This window comes from Botryllus schlosseri, chromosome 11 (genome assembly GCF_051294905.1).
Source record: "Botryllus schlosseri isolate E-star chromosome 11, Bs_hap1, whole genome shotgun sequence".
Taxonomy (NCBI): Eukaryota; Metazoa; Chordata; class Ascidiacea; order Stolidobranchia; family Styelidae; genus Botryllus; species Botryllus schlosseri.
Genome location: NC_137246.1, coordinates 23,612,620 through 23,634,801, shown reverse-complemented (window position 1 = coordinate 23,634,801; position 22,182 = coordinate 23,612,620). Strand labels below are relative to the sequence as shown.

Genomic DNA, 22,182 nt, shown 5'->3' with positions numbered 1-22,182 from the left:
TATTCGATTTCGGATTGACTGCTGGGTGATTAAAGAGAAACGAGTCGAGTTGAGTCGGGTCAAACGTTAAAATCAGAGAAGGTCTTGCGACTCCGAACGATGACTGGGTAATCCTATACGGAAGCAACAATCTACGAAACTGTCATGGGGAATAGTAATATATAAAAAGGTCGTAGCTTGCGTTGCGTAGGGTATATAGCTATATAAACAGACCAGTATGGAAACCATTGGTATTTTGTGGCCTCCGTGAGGCATAGTTGGTTACATCCTGGGTGTTGTTTGTTCTCTTTATCAATGTTATTATCGGTGGCGAGTAAGGTAGTGGTACGCTCCACAGCTGTAACACCAATGGATCCTTCGACGATTGGACGTTTCTATTCCAGGGGCTCTTAACCATACAGGGGCACAAGATTAATTGTGGAATTAGGCCTGTATGCTGTGGAATATTTTCCGGGTCAATTTATTCAATTGGAAAATGTTCTTCGCGCTACGCGCGATTTTATATGCAATGACAGTAACCATAGCCTACTTACCACGACCATATCAGAAACCTGGATTAGGCTAAACCGCTTAAGTGCTCTGATATAAGATCAATCTTCAGTAAATTTTAAAATATTCTACATAAAATTATGGCACGTCAAAGCACGTCAAAATGATGGCACGCTAGCTGTAATATTATAACCCGACAGCTTTTACGCTGTAATGATGCGTCCTTTCGCAATATGTCTATAACTCATTATTTTAACAAATTATGCCAGGCACAAAAACAATTTTATTCAAATATTTGAAAATGTGATTTTTTTCCGTGCCAAACGTGAATAGTACATATATTACATTTTCACGATGTTTGTGGAATGCCTGTCGGCAAGGTCCCGTCAAATAAGGCCTACTTGGAAATTATACATTGAATACCCCTATTATTGATGCTGCGGCCCGCGGCGTCATCAAAAACTAGGAAACTGGCCCGCGAGCACGTTTGAGTTTGAGACCTCTGATTTAGAAGAAATTGCTTGTACTTCGACTTGAATGCGGACATGTTATCGGGTGACATTCGATCTACATCAAAACTACCGACTATGATAATGTCTGTGGATCGATGTTTGTATACCAACACATTGCATGCAATGTCACACACCTCCATTTGTGCGTATACTGGTGTGGGCAAACAAGCGCGACGTATGTCTGGATGGTATTTTTTCGTGGAAACACAGGGTGTGACATGTTTACTTTGAATATTGTTCATTGGTTTATCGATTCAGAGTTGATATCCGGATCCGGTTACATACTTTATCATTTCCGATTTCAAACTGAATGTCGAGACATACATTGACCAATAAAGACAGAATATAGCAAACATGCCAGAGGAAAACTCGACCAGGAATTGTTATCGCGATGCATGGGTGACATAAATCCAACCGTTTTCCGAACACCGTTATCCACATACCAACCGTCGTCGAGGAGGTGTTTTATTCAGACATTTTGACTCTGGAAAATCCAAAGCACGAGCCCGGACATCACAGAACTATCGAGGCCTATTGTCCAAGTTTCCAAAACACGCATTTCAGTGTTAAAGAGCATATTGTATGTGGTTAACCGATGATATTGATGTGATACGACCGATGTGGTATACTCTGAAACCGGTTGTCTGTGTATATTTCCGTCACTGTTTGTTGTAACAATATACAAAAATATCAAATTGACCGGTGTGGTTGTCAGTTTTCAAAACGAAAATGGTATTGTTACCCAGGGAAAAAATGTATTTCCAAGTGAAAACGGTATTGGTACTCAGTTAAATGATAGTTTCCAGACGAAAAGGGATTGTTAACCAGGAGAAAATGATTAGTTACTCTAGGTAAAAGTATTTTTGCAAGTGAAAATGTATTGTTACACTGGGTAAACGCCGGATCTCCAAAGGAAAATGATATTTTTACTCGGCTAAACGACGGACCACCAAGTGAGAATGGTTTGTTGTTCAGGGAAAAAAGGTTTGTTACCCAGGGAAAAAATGTATTTCCAAGTGAAAACGGTATTGGTACTCAGTTAAATGATAGTTTCCAGACGAAAAGGGATTGTTAACCAGGAGAAAATGATTAGTTACTCTAGGTAAAAGTATTTTTCCAAGTGAAAATGTATTGTTACACTGGGTAAACGCCGGATCTCCAAAGGAAAATGATATTTTTACTCGGCTAAACGACGGACCACCAAGTGAGAATGGTTTGTTGTTCAGGGAAAAAAGGTTTGTTACCCAGGGAAAAATATATTTCCAAGTGAAAAAGGTTTGTTAACCAGAGAAAAAATATATTTCAAGTGAAAAAGGTTTGTTAACCAGAGAAAAAATATATTTCCAAGTGAAAAAAGGTTTGTTAGCCAAGGAAAAAATATATTTCCAAGTGAAAAAAGGTTTGTTAGCCAAGGAAAAAATAGATTTACAAGTGAAAATGGTTTCTTACTCCGGGTAAACGTCAGATCTCCAAAGGAAAATAATATGTTTAGTCAGGTAAACGATGGACTGGCAAGTGAAAGTGGTAATTTTACATAGGTAAACGTCGTGGGTTCAGTGTCGTTGGTCTTGTTAAACGTTATCGCTTGACGTTGGTATATCATTACGAGTGTGAAAAGGATTATCGCGATAGTGAACATATTTTTGGTGTGACGACACAAGATCGCTGTTTAAATTTTAATGCATTTCGATTACCGAGCTGCTGTACAATAGAGATGACTCTACATTAGACTGTGCTGTGTACTTCGATTAAAACCACAAGACCACATGTAAATCTATTAGCACACTCCATGATGTTGATACAGTGTTACTAAAATTATTACCTATTAACACAACATAAAAATAACAATTCATATCGTAGCAGGTTTTTTGAACTCGTGCTTGATGAAAACGAATGGTGACAAGTAGGCTTTTGAGTGAAAAATAATTATTTAGAGTAGTGACATTTTGTGACCAACGTGTACAAACCGATCATGATATTACAATATACGCTTTCGTCAACATAACGATTTGGCGTAGAAATACTTTACGTTTTTTTTTTGAATAACTGGATTCTCGAGACTTGTTACTTGTACGATGTACCATTGGTGTGCAAACTATAACGACCATTTTGTATGATAGTATGTTTTAGTTGTGAGGACAACCATATGATGACTCAGCACTTTTCGGTAGCAAAGTAGATTGATCTATGTGAAAGATGTAAGGATCGTGACTAGAAAACATATGTACTCTGTTGTTGGAGTATCTGGTTTATTGTTATGACATTGACAGAACCCTCGGGAAGTGGGTATGCTTTTCTTTCACGAAAGTTTACGCGGCTCCGTTGTAATGAATTTGTGTTAACTGAACTTGGATGGATACCACAATTGCGCTCGACTCACACATGGTATTCGCATACTGCACGCATACAAACTTTTGTGCAAACAACTCTGATGTTTCTGTTCGTACTATTGCTGTGTGTTGAACTATTTGATTAATAAGATACATGAACAACCATTCAGACAATAAAGGCCTTGAGGTAACGAAACAGTTTGAAAGCGTCACCAATCATTGTACAATGTACAGGTTCGTAGCATGGGAATATCGAGTAAAGTTGATTACTTTGTGTGATGTAAATATCTTTCGTACTTTTGTAAGAGTAGTGGGGGTCTCATGAAAAAGTAACTAGTTGACAAAAAAACAAAATATTGAATGAAGGTTCGTCTGTTGTTTTCATAAGTCAAGAGAGTGAAAATTGTTGTTGTTGTTTTTGTTACACTAAATCGAATTAGTGTGAAAGCGTCACCAATCATTGCGTATGTTCGTAGCATGAGCGAATATATTCGTGTACCATGAACATCTTTCATATACACTTAGTATGAAATGAGATGCGTGGAATAATAATTAGTGTCCTACAAAAGTAAAACTTGTTGTGTTTGCTTGTGTACTTTTTATCATTGTTTGTTGTTGAAAGACGGGTGAGTTTACATTTAAATATAGTAAGCAGGACAACTCGAGTAATAAATTTTGCTCGGTTGAAAATCGACTCGTTTGAAAATACCGGTCGATGGAGTAGCAGTATCAATATGAGTGGTATATTATTTTTCGCGAGATGCACCAATCTTCTAAGCATAACTTGTCAAAAATATATCGGGTCATAGAAAAGTAGTCGGTTGTTATGAACTCGAAACAAATGTACTTCGATTATCACGATGATGGAAATTACGACCAACACAGTATTTCGTAAGTGAATGTGTATCGTTTGGTATGTTCAGCAGTCACTAAATGACAAAAATAGCAAACTGATGCAACCCGGTAGTTGAACGATACAGTTACAAGTTGGATGTAATCTTGATTTACAGATGACAGCTTGATGAGTATTGTGATGACATTTACTTTAGCGAATGACAACGGAAAAATTTTCGATTGCATTGTCGGCGTATGGGTTACACAAATAATTCTAGTACACCTAACTATAGGATGCATTTGACAAACATCGTACAAATTGTTTCGTTGTGATGGTAACGACTTTCAGCGGTTTGGTTTCATGTCGGGAATTATTATTTGGGGGTTCAAAAACAATCAATACTACAAATGAACAACAATGCAAAACACGTTAAGTGGATTACAGCGTAGCAAGTACTTCCTTGATATTACGATTGTTGTGTACCAGACATTTCTAACTGAATTGAATGCATCTAGCAAACATATTCCAATTTACTTTTGTAATGATCAAAGTATGTGAAATGGTGCGAATGGATTAGGTATTAATCAAGCGGCGGTATGTCAATTCACCTAGTGTGATATCTTGACACCGGGTAATGTGTGAAAGTGTTTCAATTCTCACTGCTGATTACGATGATAAAGTATTGTACCGGTTATTGTTTAACAAAGGAAATTGTTGTTTCATCTTTAGTCTTGGTTAGTGGAGACAATTACATTTGTAAAATATTTTCTGATATCCGCGATACGCAGGGTGATATGACCAAGGTGGAATAATTTTCCATTCAAGAACATTTCAGACACGCATAGTTTTACAACTCAATATGTTAATAACAACGGTACTGAAAAGTTTGTTGCTGTCATAATAACCTTTACCACAACGCCGGGTCTAATTAACGCAAATAACGTAATAATCAAGCCATGATCAACTATTGCATATGGCACATCAATGTATCAATCCTTATGTTTACAGAATGGTAACTTTCGATATAACACCAGCGTTCGATTGTAAGAAATGAAGTCGCAACTATACGTTGATCAGACTTTCAAATCTCGTATACTCAAACATATTATGTTAATCTCAAATCACCTGCACCGAGTGGTAATTACTTTTGTCTTACAAAATATATCGCATAGTAATCTCTTTGTCTTGTGGTATAGTAACGACTTTTACAGTTGAACAAAAAAGACGAGTTGGTGGTATATGCCAAAAACCGAACTTGCTATGGATTTTAGATTGTAGCGATTGTATGGACTCGTGTATGCTTGGTTGTTTTCATACTGATACTGCTTGAGTTGGTTGGGTAAGTTACAAACGGATTGACTTGACAATGTTTTCGTGGTTGACTCTTTGAATATGGTAAGATGGTAAGATGTCGAGATGTAATACTATTTCCGTACACTCAATTACAACAAAACATAACCCGCATTCAAATAAGCCGTAAGCTACAAGTGGATTTAAAACTTGACGCTGTTTTGTGGTTAACTCAAGTCAGTGGTCATATTTGTGTTGATTTCAGGAATGATCATGACGAGTTGGTCGGGTAAATTAGTGATAGTAACTATGGCCGTACAGAGTTGCTGACATTCAAACATCTTTTACGCTGCAATATGCGGATTTTATTGTGATAAATTATTTCTCAGTTATTGTTCAGACATCCAAATCTCGTATACTCAAAATATAATATGTTTATGTCAAGTCATTTATGTGTCGATTAGTAAATAGCTTACTTTGTCTTCAGAATAGTAACGACCTTTACAATTGAATAAAAAAGACCGATCATACGAATACAACCAGGATGAATTAATTCAAATTTGTGAGTTGCAGTGATATAATCAAGTAAGTGAAAACTAGATTTTGAACACTTGTTAATGTTGTAAATAATTCTTTTGAGTATGGTAAGATGTTAAAATGTCGCTTTGCCAAACGAAAAGTCGGATCGCGAATAGAGTTGCAATGTTCCATTACTTGTTTCAAATCAATGTGCGTATAATATCAATATGGGACTGTGGGAAAGTTGATGGTCATGTTTGTCAATCCTATTTCAATTCACACTATACCAAAGTCAAAATATTTCGTTTCGGATTATCTCAATTTACCTATAGAACATCTCGCGAATGGATTCCGACACCGTACTATAACTAGATCGCTATGTCTGATGCATTATCGCGTCACCGACGTAGGATTTTACAATTATTTCACACCTTTTTTGAATAAGCGTCAACTTCACAGAGGATTAGGGTTGGGGCAGAAATAAGTGAAAATTTGTCGGTATTCGAATCACCGTCTACGCCGGCTCTGTTATTCGTTACTTATTAAATTTTACCAGCGAAATCCGGTTCTGTGACAAACTAAGTACCAAAATAGTATCTTGTGAGTGATTGGAATGTATGTAACAGCAAGTCGCGAAAGATGGTTATGTCCGAGACAATATCTTGTCAGCGATCGCGGGGTTTGCAACCTATTTCACACCTTTTTGGAGTGTTAATATGTGAACGCGGCTATTGTTGGTATCACCGTCTACGCCGGTTATGTGGCAAACCAATTACCAAAATATTACATTGTCAACGATCGGCGTGTATGTAACAGCGAGTCGCGAGCGATGGTTATGTTTTAGGTATTATCTTGTGAGCGATCGCGGGATTTTACCAATATTTCACACCTTTTTGGAGTGTTAGTTTGTGAACGCGGCTATTGTTGGTATTCGAATCGTCGTCAGTTTGTGAACGCGGATATTGTTGGTATTCGAATCGCCGTCTACGCCGGCTCTATGGCAAACTAATTACCAAAACATTACCATGCGGTTGATTCCTAGATTTATCCAACTATTTCACACCTTTTTACTGAAATTACGACATGTCAACGCAGTCTATACCTGAGAGTACGAATCATCGCCGCACCCATAAGAATAACGATATATTAAAGTCGCATTCACCGTAAACGTTGGGATTACTTCAAATTGGTCATATATAATAATTTGAGGTATACACATTAACTAAGAGTCAATCACGTAACTATTTACTATACCTAATACATATTCAACACAGCGCGAGAGATGCCTATACCCAAAAGTACGAATCACGACCCCGAGTTTCCAATACGAGTCGCCGCCACAGCCTATACCCAAAAGTACGAGTCACGACCCCGAGTTTTCAATACGAGTCACCGCCGCAGCCTATACCCGAAAGTACGAATCACGGCCGCACCCATAAGAACCCATTACGAATCACGGCCGAGAGGGGGGTCTGAAAGTACGAGTCACCACCCCGGGTTTCAATACGAGTCACCACCCCGCCCATAAGAACCCCTGCCACCGGTTGAGCGATCTATATAACTACTTACGGTTTCCGAATGCCAGCGGTATGACTAAGAATGTGATCACTGATCAATTGATCATATTGCAGATCCAGGTCAAGGAATAGTAGACTAATGTAATATGACAAGAATAAAGTTAAGTGGGTGTTTTCTGACTTCCCTCATTTTAAGATATGGAAGACTAGCGATTATGGTGTCTAGGTCAACTGCAATGAATTGCTAAACATCGCTTTCGCCTTCCTATGGTTCTGGTGGAGTGCTAGGCCTCGTTGGTATTACGCGAGTACCCAGTTCACATCTGACCCGTTTGTACGTACAGTTTCACTGCCCTGACGACATCACGACTCAAATGCATTAACATTAATTTACCGTCTCTTCGAGATATCACAGATGAAACATTATTAGTTACCACTCCGTTTTCAGGTGGATCGCCGTTTCCGAAGGTACTTGTAACAACCAGAAGCAACATTTCATGTTCGAGATTGGATGTATCGTAATCTTCCATGCACACCACCTGTAACAGAGACCGAAACTAAATTGGCGGAATGCCAGAGTGGTACAGACTATACAGCGCCCGCCACCTCCAAGTAAATATATGGTCGGGGTTGCATTTAAAACAAATAAGGTTGTTTAAAACACTTTGTTGAAAACATGTTTTAAACCACGGGTTCTCAACCCGCGACCCGCAGAGGTTTATTTTGCGACCCGCGATATCTTTCATTATGAACGCAATTACTACTGTCACGGTATTGTTACATTTTAATTTTGCTGCTTAGCCCTCTTATAGCACCGTCTCTGTTTCGTTTACTCATTCTTTGATGTGTTCTGGTTTCTTGATATATGCTCGAGTTCATATTGTTATTGTTCTGAATCGGTATTCGGCTGGACTTTGGTTCAAGGGAATCCCGCTGCGTAGTACAGTTTTAAAGAGTGCTTCACTCACCGCGAAGGATTTGAACAGAAACATGAACAAGGAACGGTAATTAAACGTCGAAAACTGGGTTTGTTACTATGCGTGGAACAATGAATTTGCTTTCTCAGATGTACATGTAAATGGAAAACCGATGTGTCATATTTGTCGTAGAACAGTTGTCCTAACGAAGCGTACAAGCTTAAAATGATACCACGACATGCAGTTTCTTCTGAAGTTATACATACAATTGGACCCCAATTGTGGAACAGCATCTCGCCGGCTATCCGACAGTCGTCGAGCATGTCCGCATTCAAGTCGAAGTACAAGCAATTTCTTCTAAATCAATACTAGCCAGTCTTCAGGATTACCGGACCACGACCTAACATCGACCTCGCCCTCCGCCACATGCCACCCCATTTTGTCGCTTACGTCTTATATTCTCTGCATTACTTTTCATTCAGTGTGCATGCCTCTTATTTACTTCGCCTATGCTAAGGTGGGTGTCTGATCTTAATGGCTACTCCAAGTTGTTTCGACACCTTCCTATCTTTTCATTGTATCGCAGTCTTGTGATGTTTTGAAACGATGAAAATATTAATAAACCTGATTGATTGATTGATTGATATTGCCTGATCTTAAAAAAACGTTACTACTTGGTGTCAAGCCCAGCAATCCATATTTTGAGGCATTGCTAAAATTGCCGACGGCGTTACAGACGCATCGCTCAAAATTTCTTGGAATCACCCAAGAAATCTGATAGAGAAGGTGTATTTCAGTAAATCTTAAACATATTGTGCGAATATTCACTGTTTCCGGAGCTCAGCAGCAAGGACAACATCACCTGGCAAATTTCGAAGCTATAGTTGTCTGCGGATTCAACCGTGACCAGAAGAGTAACAGCAATTGATATCAGTCGATCTTTTATCGCCTGTTCTGAAACACGTTGCCGCGTACACTACTTAAGCCTAGCATTGGACGAATCCACCGACTCCACAGTCCACATACATTACATAGCTAATTATCTGGGTGCATTTTATCAGAGTGGACGTATTTGCAGAGAAAATGCTTGCAGGGAAAACGCGGGGAGGGGACCAGCGAAAAACATCACCTTGACAAAGCTGACTTCCGAAACTATATCGGTGCAGGGCTCTAGCCATGGAAGGAAAGGAGAAGGGTTGATTGGTTTGTTCAGAAATGACCCCAAACGCCATACTTCTTCTCGTATCACTGAGAGCTCAAGTGATGATTACCTCCGTAACGAAAAAGTGACCGTAATTTGATACTTGCGCGCTCACGAATTGAAACAGAGAGTTCGTTCTCTGGTGGAAGGGTTTGAAGGTGCATATACGGACTTGGCAACTAATGCAATGTACCCTCCATGAAGGGATTGACTTGCGTCGCTGGAAGATACATATCCCCACAAAAAACAGCAGCTGCAAACTTACGAACGCTGTCCATTATCGCTTTGGAATGCATAAAATGCCCGTATAGGACTGGTAAATAGGCTACAGTATCCTAAATTTAATAGTAGCCCACAAATACATGATAATAATGTTCTGCGGCCCGCAGCGTCTCCTGATGTTAAACAAGGGCCTTGTTTTAAACAGGTTTGTTTTAAATTGATTTTTGTTAAAAACACAACCCTTATGGTCGATACTTTGATAGTTACTTTCCTTTCGGAGAGCAACCACGTGCAGCAGCCTATAGGGCTACATGTAACGAAAACAATTGAATATATAGGGCTTATGCTGTGTTGATGTGGCGTAATTGTGCGACGTAATGTGACACAACATTTGTTCTAAAGCAGGGGTGCCAAAACTCAACTTGCGTCGCGGCCGCCGGTCGGATTTAAACCTTCAGCTCGTTCGCGGGCCGCACCAGGCAAATGATTCCAAAATTTTACCTCGAAATACATGGCCTTGTTTTTAACTTGAATACTTTATTATCAAGCATTATATTATATTGCAGTTCAATAGGTGTTATATTCTATCAACACTGTTAATCGCAAACAACGGAATCGGCAAAAATGTGGTGAATTGGCTGATTCACTATACAGACTATATACCGCTAAAACAGCGGCTCTAATGGCGATATGAGTTTGCATATTTCTATGCTTCTTTTGTTGTAGCTGTAATCTGGCTTTAGCGCTGCGTGTGCTATTTAGGGAATATCAGAGATTAACCGTAAACGTATACGTTGGAATTTGGTTCATTATCATTAAATCACTAGAGGGGTTTATTCCAGTGGACTCGCTTTTTGAACTCGCGGCACCTTTTCAAAATGAAAAATCGTTGGCGGCACACTAGCACAGTGTGGTTTTGAAATACCTCGGCGGTTTGTCAAATGCTTTTTAAAAAGTGCCTTTTAAATTTACTTGGCACCATCGCTTCATCTGACGATTTTGCATGACAGAAAAGGCAATCTGGTCTAGTTTGTGATTCATCATCACACCAAGTGATGCCCATTTATGGAGAACTGTCGCTATATAAGCGTCATCTCTAGCTTTCATTTCTAATGTACCTCCACTACCAAAATCTCTTTTTGCTGTACTGCAATAATCATCACCGATTGATTTTTTTCAAAATAAATTTATCCATTTAAATATTTATAAAAGTAAACTATTGTAAAGCGTTCCTCACATAGCTTACTAAGCTCTGAAAAAAGTCGTCGTATTCCTCGGTCCAGAATACCGTTCCTTCGTGGTTACCACAAGCAGGGCGTACTCAAACGAAAGTAACAGGCGCTCACTTTGATTTACGACGTCACAGAAACTTCGGACTGCGCTTAGACTGCGGACTGCCATTGATGGAAAGCATATTACCATTGAGGCGCCTGCCAGGTCAGGATCATAATTTTTTAACTACAAGGAAACTTTTAGTATTGTGCTTTCAGAGGTGGACACTGGACAGTAACGAAGTACTTCTACTTTTTGGAAGTACTCAAGTAGTTTTCCTCTACTTCTAGTACTTACTCAAGTAGATCTGATTTTCTCTACTTCTACTTCAACTACGTAATATTTTGTGATTTACTTACTTACTTTTCGCTATTTTCAGTTTGTCAAGTAGGAGTAGTTTAATCCCCCAATACGAAAGATAGCCTGAGGAATTTCAGGGCTATTTTCACGGAGTACCAACATTCAATATTCATAAAAGTTAAGTAAAGCCCAGAAATTTTGTTGCGCTTCGCGCACAGTAGTTATGGAGTGACAGATATGTTTCCACGAAAGTATCAGTGAATATTATTTAGGTACCGGATTGCTTGATTTCGCTCACACTGCATTGTCGCCCGTATCAAATATTTCATCACAGTAAATATGGCCCACCATAAGATTTGAAACTACCGTTTCGCAATCTAGCAATTACCTATCATATCGTATTCTAGCATCCCATGACGTGTCCTGCTAATCTGGAAAATGCGGCTTTTTTTAACGTTACATAAAAGCATAAAAGCAAGTGTATAATAATGCCGCTATTTTCCGAAAATAAAGCTACACTAAATATAAATTTTACGATCAACAATATTTGGTATTAACGTATAATAATCGCGCAAAGTGTTGAAACCGTATCCGATACAACTTCTCCGTATTGCTCTTCGCCTAAACTTGGGACCTTATAAGATGGGGCGCCATGTCATGATATTCTCTAAAACGGGGTTTTCTAGTAAACAAAGGGGCAGTATCGCATTTTCATATCAATACTATAAATTGCATCCCATCATGCGAAAGAATGCTTATTCTTTCGAAAATTGATACCTCCTGGGATGCATCAATATGAATCGAGCTCTCTGCGCCTTCCGCATAGCTCAATTTGCAGCTTTTTACAGTCCATACAAACGAATTAAGACTGTTTTCAAAACTACTTACTTACTTTAGTAAATTTAAAGCCAGTCAATTCTACTTCTACTTCAAGTAATTTAAAGGGGCTTATGGAAGAAGTACTTCTACTCCTACTTGATTAGATTTTTTCACCGCTACTTCTACTTCTACTTGAGTAGCTTTCTTGACTTCTTTGACCACCTCTGTATGCTTCTTGCTGCATGTGACTCGCAGCTTTGCTTCACTCTGGTAGACATAGGTGATTCAGGGAGACATAGTGATGGTGGGGTATTGGCAAATTCGACCTTCGGAAGTAAGTTCTTGAATGGCCAACTGAACGTACCTGATTATGGCTGCCTACCTGGGACAGATGTATGTGTTCCACATGTCATGGTTGGAGATGCGGCATTTCCATTACGCGGGAATCTGATGAGTCCCTATGCCGGCAAACAGTTGTCATCGCACAAATCAATTTTCAATTACCGATTATCACGTGCACGGCGTGTCATTGAAAACGCATTTGGCGTGATGGCAGCGCGGTGGAGAGTGTTCCGGTACCCCATTATTGCCGAGCCCAAATTGGCAACTTACATTACCAAAGCAGCACGTTGTTTGCACAGCTTCTTGCAGTTTAGATCCTCGTGCACACTCTCAAACCTGGGCATCGCGCCAGCCACCTCCAGTGATTTCGCAGGCCCTGTTACCACTTCTCAAACTGGCGGACTGGGGTCCAATATGTACAGCAACGAAGCAAAGGAGGTGAGGGAGAAATTTACCAATTACTTTATGAGCAATATTGGCAGAGTTCCCTGGCAAGATGCAGTGGTAAATCGCATGTGAGCTCATCGTCTCTGGTGGAACACTGATCTGCTTAGGATATTTTTGGACCCCAAATCTGCTTTTGAATATATTGCTATACGAAATGATATTTTCCTGAAATTTCTGATGTACATTTGATTGCGAACCACTGTTCCAAAACAATAATATTCTTTCATTCATATTATTGGAACAGTTTTTATTAAGGAAAATATGAAAATTGCGCTTGTGTGAACATGTACAGTATATCACGGGTCAAGAACGAGTACTAGGGGCAAATTAATGCAAAAGAAAGGTAGAATCACAGCGGAAGACATGGAAAAAAGTGTCAAAAGCAAAATGCAGTGAAGAGACTTCAGCATGTATCAAGACAGAGGTGAACAACAATGTCAAACGAACACAGCCAGACTTGTCAAATCTACCAATTTAGTTTGGTGACTTGGTGACTAGTTCTAGTGGCGGATTTCAAAAACTGAGTAGTTCCTAGTTCTAATTGCGGATTTTGAAAATTGAATAGTTCTAGATTCCGATTTTCAAAAGCGAGTAGTTATAGTTCCAGTTGCCCATTGTAAATATCCAGTAGTTAGTACAAGTCTGCATACAGCATACATCATTCTGTATTAGTATCCCGTGTATCAATAACCTGTGTCTCGGGTGAAGACATCTGCTCGCCCACGAATTGCATAATACTGCTCATTATTGAAATAGCTTTGACTTGTGGCAGTTTCTCCAGCATCCTTGCAACCATGCTGCCAAAGTGGGCATATTCGTTTCTTGGACGGTTAGCAAGATGAGCAGTAAAGGCGTTCATTAATTTAACGTTCTGGCTCATGAAGTCGGATATTGATGCCTGCTCATGGAAAATATACGAATATCACCACTTTCAATAACTTTACTTGTACTGTAAGCCTTCATCATATCCGACTCATCTGGAATTCTTTTTATCGGAATATCTCTTCCTCTTTCTAGAGACAATTTCGGTATGTGAGCTTGTTGACTGATCCGTACACTCTACCTCATTTCTACCATCCACAGGCAATTCCTGGCTTACATCTTCTTGAGATTCATGCAATTGCATTACATCTTCTTCTTGGCTTGATTTTGCTGTCAACAAAGTTGCACACATGAAGCAGACCAAACGCATGAAATCATCCTGTGACAGGTTACCAGTATTTGAAGAAACATCCAGTCAATCTCCATTCACATCAGAATCTGGTGGAATATTTTCAATAGTTCTGATCGAAAAATAAGCAATGCCAAATAAGAAATGTGGGTCATCTTGTAGTTATAGATATTTATATGATGTTAGGACTTACGGAGCAGAGCCACTACTTTTGGCTTTCTTCAAATTGCCAACATATTTGCTAAACCGGTCTCGGAGTTCTTTCCAACGTTTTTTGCAGAACATCGCTGTAAACAATGTGAAAATGACTTAAAAAAAATTAATCATCATACTGTGGCATTATACATTTGTTTTCAACTCCCTATCACATTGGGTTCTAGAGATGGTTTGATCGAACACACTACTTTTCAGTGTCAATGGGCTGGGCTAAATAAAAACGAACCAGCTATTCATGCATATAAATGTAGTTATTATATGGTGGTGGGAGTCACCCACCCAGTAATTACGGTAAATACTTCAGGAATTTTCACGTTCAACTGACATCTTTAAATCGAAAAGGCTTCGCAAACATGACACTATCTCCATATTTGTATTTTTTCCACAAACCCCAACAAAACGTCTCTAAACAGCAATATGTTTGTATCAGTATAGGTTATTGGAAATTAAAATGAATTTACACAGTACGATATTTCATGCCAGACGATTATTCTGATGATGTGAGTCATGAGGTTTTAGCAGTTGCGGAGCGAAACTGCCTCGTGATTTCCCTAATTTAAAATAAATTAGAAATTAGTTATCAATCATTTTGCAAGTTCAGAGGTCTCGCAGTCCCATGAAATTGATTCGCAGACCCCCGGTCGAGAACCACTGGGCTATACTTTACCATACAAAGTTGTAGTAAAGCTGGTCAAAATGATGCTGGTCCAATTCTAAACTCGTAACAATGCTTACCTGTTGTATTGTGTTCATCGAGTTTTTCGCTGATCTTTATCCAAATATTATCTTTTCGTATTGTATCCGAAAATTTCATGCGCGCAGAGTCATAGTGCACTGGGTAGTCCCGGACGCTCTCTATCAGTTCCTCATTAAAATTCATATCAAATGCACAGCATCAATATCACTGCATACAAGAAAATATGAGTAAAATAACAGGGCCCCTTCCAGCAGAAGAGCTGAGCCCAAACATTTTTATCTACCTATATGTCAATGATTCAGTATACCAACATATCTAGTGTCGTGATTGCCGAACATCTCATATTGTCCTCATCAAGTATACAGTGCGGTAACCGGTAAACAATATTCCAAAGATAGGCCGGCACTATACTCCACTACAATTGATGTAAATTAGTACTGTTACTTCAAACAACAACGCCACTGCCACCGCATCTCTTCTCCCTGCGATTCACAACACGCAACAAAACATCGCCCAGCCAGCCAAATACGACTGAATCACACCATGAACGACCAGCCGTCAGCGCCGATACCGTATAAAGTTGAAAATATTTCAACTCGATACGCGCCCGAACGCTTTCGGCCAGGCTCGCGAAAAACGAGAGAACGATTCTTCGTACGCGACCTGTCTGTATCGCATACGTCTTCGGCTATATGCGTCCTGTCTGGCTAGGCCTTTACGCGAACCAGGTATATCCCTGACGCGAACATCATTCCCACAGGAGTTCATTTCTCGATCGTGATTAGGCAGTCAATAATGACTTGAAAATTGCATCGTCACACAGGCGGCGCCACGTCTGCTCTTCTCTGTGATTAATTAACGCGTTGTGCAAAACTTAATTCAGCCTTGAAAGCACTCGATATGTCGGGTAAAGCGAATTAGCGAGGGGTACTGATTGCCTGTATGACAGCAATTTTGATTTGCAAAATCTACAAACTCCGAATCAATTATCGTTTGCTGTAGACTAGAATTCTTTTTTGTATAATTTCAAAGTTTCGAAGAAATCTCTCGCGGCACACTTGCGAGACGTGCCGCGGCACACCGGTTGAGAGCCAATGGTTTATTCTCTGAAGGCCGGGGAGCTTTTGAGTCAGAAGTGGTACATCATCGGACATTTGAATTATATTGCTGTGGGACATTATATTCTCCATGTAACCAGCAACTGTTTTGCACTGACGTTTTCGCTTCTGTGAATAACTAGTTTTTGGTAAATTTTTCAATGAAACTCCGAATTCAGTGTGCAATTTTTGCCTTCTCGTCATCGTCAACGACATGTTCCTAAGAGTGAGTGAAACTACAACACCACTCCGCCGATAGATATAATGTGGCCTATGGTCGACATTTGCTTTCTTGCGGTATTATTTCATAGTATATATATCCACATTTGTTACAAATGTACTGGATAATACAAGAATTTTTTAAACGACTCAGATTTGCTTCCCGGGCCGGATGAAATCGTCTGGCGGGCCGGATGCGTATGCCGTATGTTTGACACCCTGGTGCTAAAGTGATTTGCACCTGTCTAAGTGGGACAATATTTAGAAATATAGGTTTCATTCACTGAGTGGAATTACAGCAGACGTAAGTGCGAGACATCGGTGTTTGTAAAACATCCGTAAATACAGGAATTTGGCGAGACCAGTTCAAGCTTCACCGGGCACCATCCCAAAGCGTTGGCTTACTTTTGCTGAAAACGCATGGTTGAATATGTCCTTCAACGATTTGGCGTATTCCAACGATTTTCCGGTTTCCGTGGCATACAGAATCGTGCACTTGACTCGATTCGCCATTGCTTTTCCCATCATCGAAGACATAACCAACACAGACCTATGGCAACGGAAGAATCAAAATCATTTTAACGTTACCTGCATGCAATGACACAACATTTGTAAGTAAAGGCACAACCGTTATAGAGAGGAATGTGTCATTATGAATCAATCATCATGGCAATATGCGTAGATTTCAAATATCTTCTCTACAGTCTACACAATTGTATACACAATATATGTTTTTATCTCAATTGTTCCTTGGATATATCAGGAATGAGCATGAGGCATAACAGCATGCGACACTTCAGCAAATAGATGGGTTAAGGTTACGGTTGATATTAGATTTAGAGTTAGGTTAGTGTTGGGGTTACGGATTGAGTCAGGGTCAATTTATGGAGGTTATGCTTGTAGTTAGGTTAGGTTAGTGGCTATAAAGCCCCATGCTCATTGCTCAATCGTTGTATGCGTATTTTCAATTATGTTAGAATTTCACATGCTCAAATGTCGGGCAACCACCACAATTCTCAATGTTAAAAGTATATTCCCGTCAAGTCATATGAGCGTACTTTGAAAGTTGTTTGAAGCTAAACGCTTTCGTTGATCCCCCTTTCCACACGTGATAATTCCATGGGTTCGGCTGTAAATAGCAAGGCGATGCTATGAGGCAGCAAAATAACAATAAATCGTATCTTACCTACCTGATACTGACACGACGGGTTCATAGAGTAATTCAGAATTTCTTGGTGGAAGATCGGAGTTAAACTCCCGGAAATGGGTGGCGTCAACCACACCCAATCGCCGGGACAACCCCCGCGAGTTTTGATTTCATTTGCGAAATGTTTCATGAAGGATTCGCAAGCGGAATGGTGGTCCATAATCGTGACACGATCGGACTGAAATGGATAGGAGTGACATGTTAGATGACTATAACCACAGAATCGTTGGCGTAACCAAGGGGCGAAATGAACCGTGACCGCATGTTGGCTGAAACCTTTCGATATTGATACGTCCAGACGCATAAATGACGGCACCGAATAGTCCTGGCTTTGCAATCTGCACCCGCTATACAAATGTGGCCCGGAGGAGGAAAATATTGCAGCCCATGAAGTAATGCGAATTTGGAATCGTGTACGCGTCTGACCAAGATAGTTCTTCTTTGTTTGTTTTGAGGCATTCGTGGTGTTTGTCGACTACTATGGTCATTTGCACCAGGTCAATTTTCTTCATTCTTATTCCGTAGCTGCCGACTACTTGTAGCACGTCCCACTTCTAGGGTTTTATAAGACACCGCTTACACGTATGAGATGGTGAGAAGGAGCCTAGATAAACCTCCAACACTCAGGTAGGAATTACGAGGTCGACCTCGGTCGGACTCGAACCCACAACTCCTTGGTGTTGCGGTTGTGGATTATACTACTATGCTATCTTGCCACTTCTTTTATTTTGGTCTGGTATGTGTGAGGAATTCCAATCTATTTTTAATAGCGACAATTTTTACCGAAGGCCACGAAACAACAACATGTTTCAACAATATTTAAGCACATAGGCCTACTACATGTTTTGTCGTACTTAAGTAGCTTCACAATTATGGTATATATAAGCAACTTTTGAAAAAAATAGTTTTTAAGGGCATTTTTAAAAATACTATCTAAAATATGTTTTACCACACTATTTGTTTTAAATGCATCCCTACTCGTAATACTGCATAACACTGCAAATGGCAAGGATCTTGGACCGTGTCGCAACTAATGGACCATAACGGAAAATACATCCGAATCTATCGATTCGTGTAAGGGCATCTACTCAAAGCTGAAGATGTACTGTACAGATAAGAATATTGAAGTCGAAATTTCATTGGCCTATCTACAGATCAGACATATACCTGGTAACTGTGAAGTACAGCGATGTTGAATTCTACCATTGCCACATCTTTCCAAAGTGATGATGTATTTTTCGTGTCCAAACTCATCTTACGGGCGACTTCCTTCGAATCGCAAGCGAAATGAGGATTTATGGTATACTCAGTCTATTAGGACATGCGCACAATATGAGTGTTACCTGCAATACATTGTATCGCGACGCATCACACAGATCTCTCGCTATCTCTGTGCCCATAAACCACCCATTGAATGGGGCTGCAGGAAATTCTATTCCTCCGATGTCGAGCATAATATTTGATACCGCAGGCACGGCGAACCACTTATATCCCAGATTTTGAAACCAGTCAAACCTTAAAATAATACACTCCAGTCTACGTTATTGCCAAACGACTGGTTCCTGGGATATTTCGGTATCTGACAAGTTGAAGATAAAATATGTTATTACGTTTTTCTGAAACACCTGGCGGTGAGTCCAAAATATATATTCTATATGTAATAGAGATGTGTACTGTACAGGATCCAGATTTGGTTTTCTAACTAGTCATGAATCCGGCACATTATTCTGAAACAGGATTGGATCCGTATTCTCATATTTTACCTGAGTGCCGGATCCGGGTCGCGAAAAGCCATGATCCATACATTTCTAATATATATCATATTCGATAAAATAAGCATGCTCCTATGACGGGTGGTTTCCAAATACTAGTGTAACAAATAGGTAATATTGTGAAGTCTCGGAGAAAGAAAACCTCAACGGCTCATAAATATACCTTGGGTGTCGAAGCCCAACCTCAAGAATGAGATCTTTCGGAACTGCATACCAATCAGGATCTTCCCCCTTAGCTTGAAGCACTAAAGGCAGCACATCAAACCTTCCTCCTTTGGGCTTCCAGCCCAGTTTCATGCACAGCTACAAACACATTCGGAAGTTAGATACGTCGATGGTCACATTGATGAAAAATACGGCGCCCAACCTCCGTAAATTCGACGTTATTTGGATCGCCAATAATGCTACCATCGTCTTGTCTGTATCCGGCGTACAAGAGTAATTGTGGATTCCAAACACGGAAATCGTTCATGTAGTCATCTGATCTCGGTGGAAAGAATGTGATGCAAGATCTGCGATAAAAGAATGAGATCGACTGATCATGGCGAATTGTGGCCGGCTTTTTTCGAGTCCGAATAGCCACAAAACAAGTTGATGATCTTGTTATAAAGGATGGATTTTAGTATTTGTATTTTTGCGATTTCGAACTCAACTGATGTGAGGTTATCCGATGCTATGTATATAAGGCCAATATAGCAGCAACCTTGTTTCTTGAGTCCCTCAAGTGCATTGTGTGATGTATGAGATTCCACAGACGGTGACATTAAGACTTCGCGGTTTCGTCAAAGCCAAAAGATTCACACAGAAGCGAACATCAAAGGACTTACCGAATATTTCCTTTGTTGGTAGCATACTTTAAGTGGTTACAAATCGCATCAAACATCATGCCTGTATTATCCACGTGCCTGTGATCAAAAACCTGAAGATACACAGTCCAGTGTTAAATTTTGAGTGGCCAGAAATGTGAAAACAGGCATCAGCATGACGCAAATACGGGTGGTTATAATGCGGCACCAGATTTCAAAATGGGGGTGAGACTATAAGTCGGGCAAACAAGTCTCGAGAACGAAACGAATCTTGTGAACAATAATTTTCAGCAACGCGTAATACGTAAAGTTGCAAATGATTATTCTTCAAAATAATTTGGACCTTTACCGCTTGCACGTATCAATTAAAAACGTTTGATCTTGTGATATAATCTATTGGTATGAAGCTCATGCAATGTGGTGTTTGGTCAAATATAATTTTTGATTTACTCATATTCAAACTATCAGACTGTTGATTCTCGCGACGTTCACAAAGCACATAAAATAATCTCGCAGGGCGGGCCTCATTTCGCACGCAGAGCACGGGTTCGATACCCCTGGTCTATGTACTAACCAGATCTTTATTTTACAAAGACCCCCGAAAAAAATAGCTCAAACATTACGATTGCGTGTGTAAAGTTGACAAATATACACCTGTTGTAATTAGTTAGATCAATAACCATATGCAATCCAATTTTACCAAAGATTCACTACTACCATTTAATTGAATAGTATATTCATATTGAAATGAACCGGGATATTTTCGGCTGACACTCATCAAGGGTAATCGTCAGCAAGTAATAGAGAATGGAAAAGAACATCGTACATCAACAATCGTATCACAAAATATATCACCAGCATGAAATTTCGAATACGAGAGTGTTCAATGTACTATTTTTAGATGGTATACGAACTCTTTTTGTTGACACAGCATTGACTGATGTCTTTTTTTTATAAAAGTCGACTCCAAGACACGCAAATGAAAGTGTGAACGGACCCTCCCAACGACACGACATCTGTCGTAATGCTGGTGACGTCGTGTTTTGTTATACGATTGTTGATATACGATGTTCTTTTCCATTCTCAACTAGTTGCATGGCGACTACCCCTGACGAGTGCCAGCCGAAAATATTCCGGTTCATTTCAACATGAACTATTCAAGTGTACATTGAAGTTCTTTACCTCCAAGAAGCTGTTCTAATACCATTTACATAATTACAAATTATTTCGTTTCATCTGATATCATCGACTCTTAGCCCAAAGTATATTACACATTGGATTTCGAATAGAACATCCATTCCGAAATCATACACCCCACCCGGGGTCCGCGCGTCCAGGCCAGGATATTATACACATAATTTATATGATGTTGGCTGTGGTTAGAGAATTTCTGAGTTCATTGATCGAATTACACATATCAAATAAAAATATAAGTCAACAAGATTTCAACATCGGAAAAGCTTTCAAAGGGAATTTATATTATTTCTGAAACCGCTTTCCTATTCCTTGAATTCAATACATCGATGTGCAGAGAGACCAGAAACAAATGTGACTAGTGGCAAATGTACCAATCGACCTCACCGATAGTAGGATGGACAAATCGCCTTGATATTTTAAGTGCGCATGCGGTAGTTATGTCTCCTAACATAACTGAAGTTACGTTGAGCTACAACGCAAAACCCCGGAATAATTCGAGAAAAACGAATTTTTGGACCCTTGAGTTAATATTTTCTCGTCTGGAATAATTTGTTCAGAAGAATTATACCTCAAGTGGATACTACGTAATATATGTTACCATACCAATGTTACCATAGTCTACCGTGATGATAGGAAAACTAGGACTTGCATCACCGGGAAGATATCATACTGAGACACTAATCATGGTCGAGTTGATCAGGGACAATTGTAACACTCCGTTACTTTTGCCCCGGTACAACATCTTTTCAACGCTGGATATCTTAGTTCAAATGTTGGTATAATCATTT

The 22,182-nt window shown here is 39.6% G+C and overlaps 2 protein-coding genes across 2 annotated transcripts in view; both read right to left on the bottom strand.

Moving 5' to 3' along the window:
* The window catches only part of LOC145449408 (nitric oxide synthase 1-like), a 39,260-nt gene that overhangs the window by 8,863 nt on the left and 8,215 nt on the right, over positions 1-22,182 (bottom strand). Inside the window, exons 4-12 of the mRNA XM_080327763.1 lie at positions 20,219-20,310; positions 19,759-19,903; positions 19,555-19,694; positions 18,963-19,134; positions 18,787-18,888; positions 17,603-17,797; positions 17,471-17,541; positions 16,818-16,962; positions 7,927-8,031 (exon numbers count right to left, since the gene is read on the bottom strand). Of these exons, the coding sequence (XP_080183889.1) occupies positions 7,927-8,031; positions 16,818-16,962; positions 17,471-17,541; positions 17,603-17,797; positions 18,787-18,888; positions 18,963-19,134; positions 19,555-19,694; positions 19,759-19,903; positions 20,219-20,310 (1,167 nt within the window). The remainder of the gene's footprint in view (positions 1-7,926; positions 8,032-16,817; positions 16,963-17,470; positions 17,542-17,602; positions 17,798-18,786; positions 18,889-18,962; positions 19,135-19,554; positions 19,695-19,758; positions 19,904-20,218; positions 20,311-22,182) is intronic.
* LOC145449414 (transcription factor Adf-1-like) lies at positions 13,941-15,303 on the bottom strand. Its single transcript, XM_080327771.1, has 4 exons — positions 15,135-15,303; positions 14,377-14,470; positions 14,228-14,295; positions 13,941-14,164 (listed from the first exon to the last, which is right to left on the bottom strand). Exons 1-3 carry the CDS (start codon positions 15,277-15,279, stop codon positions 14,250-14,252), a joined length of 285 nt encoding a protein of 94 aa, XP_080183897.1. The 5' UTR covers positions 15,280-15,303; the 3' UTR covers positions 13,941-14,164; positions 14,228-14,249.

What these genes read in the sequence shown, in the direction of transcription:
- LOC145449414 (XM_080327771.1), bottom strand. Translation starts at nt 15,279, where the DNA reads ATGAATTTTAATGAGGAACTGATAGAGAGCGTCCGGGACTACCCAGTG. An exon ending in CGATGAACACAATACAACAG is followed by an intron (nt 14,471 to 15,134) that starts GTAAGCATTGTT and finishes CATTGTTTACAG; the next exon opens with CGATGTTCTGCAAAAAACGT. An exon ending in AAAAGTAGTGGCTCTGCTCC is followed by an intron (nt 14,296 to 14,376) that starts GTAAGTCCTAAC and finishes TTTTTCGATCAG; the next exon opens with AACTATTGAAAATATTCCAC.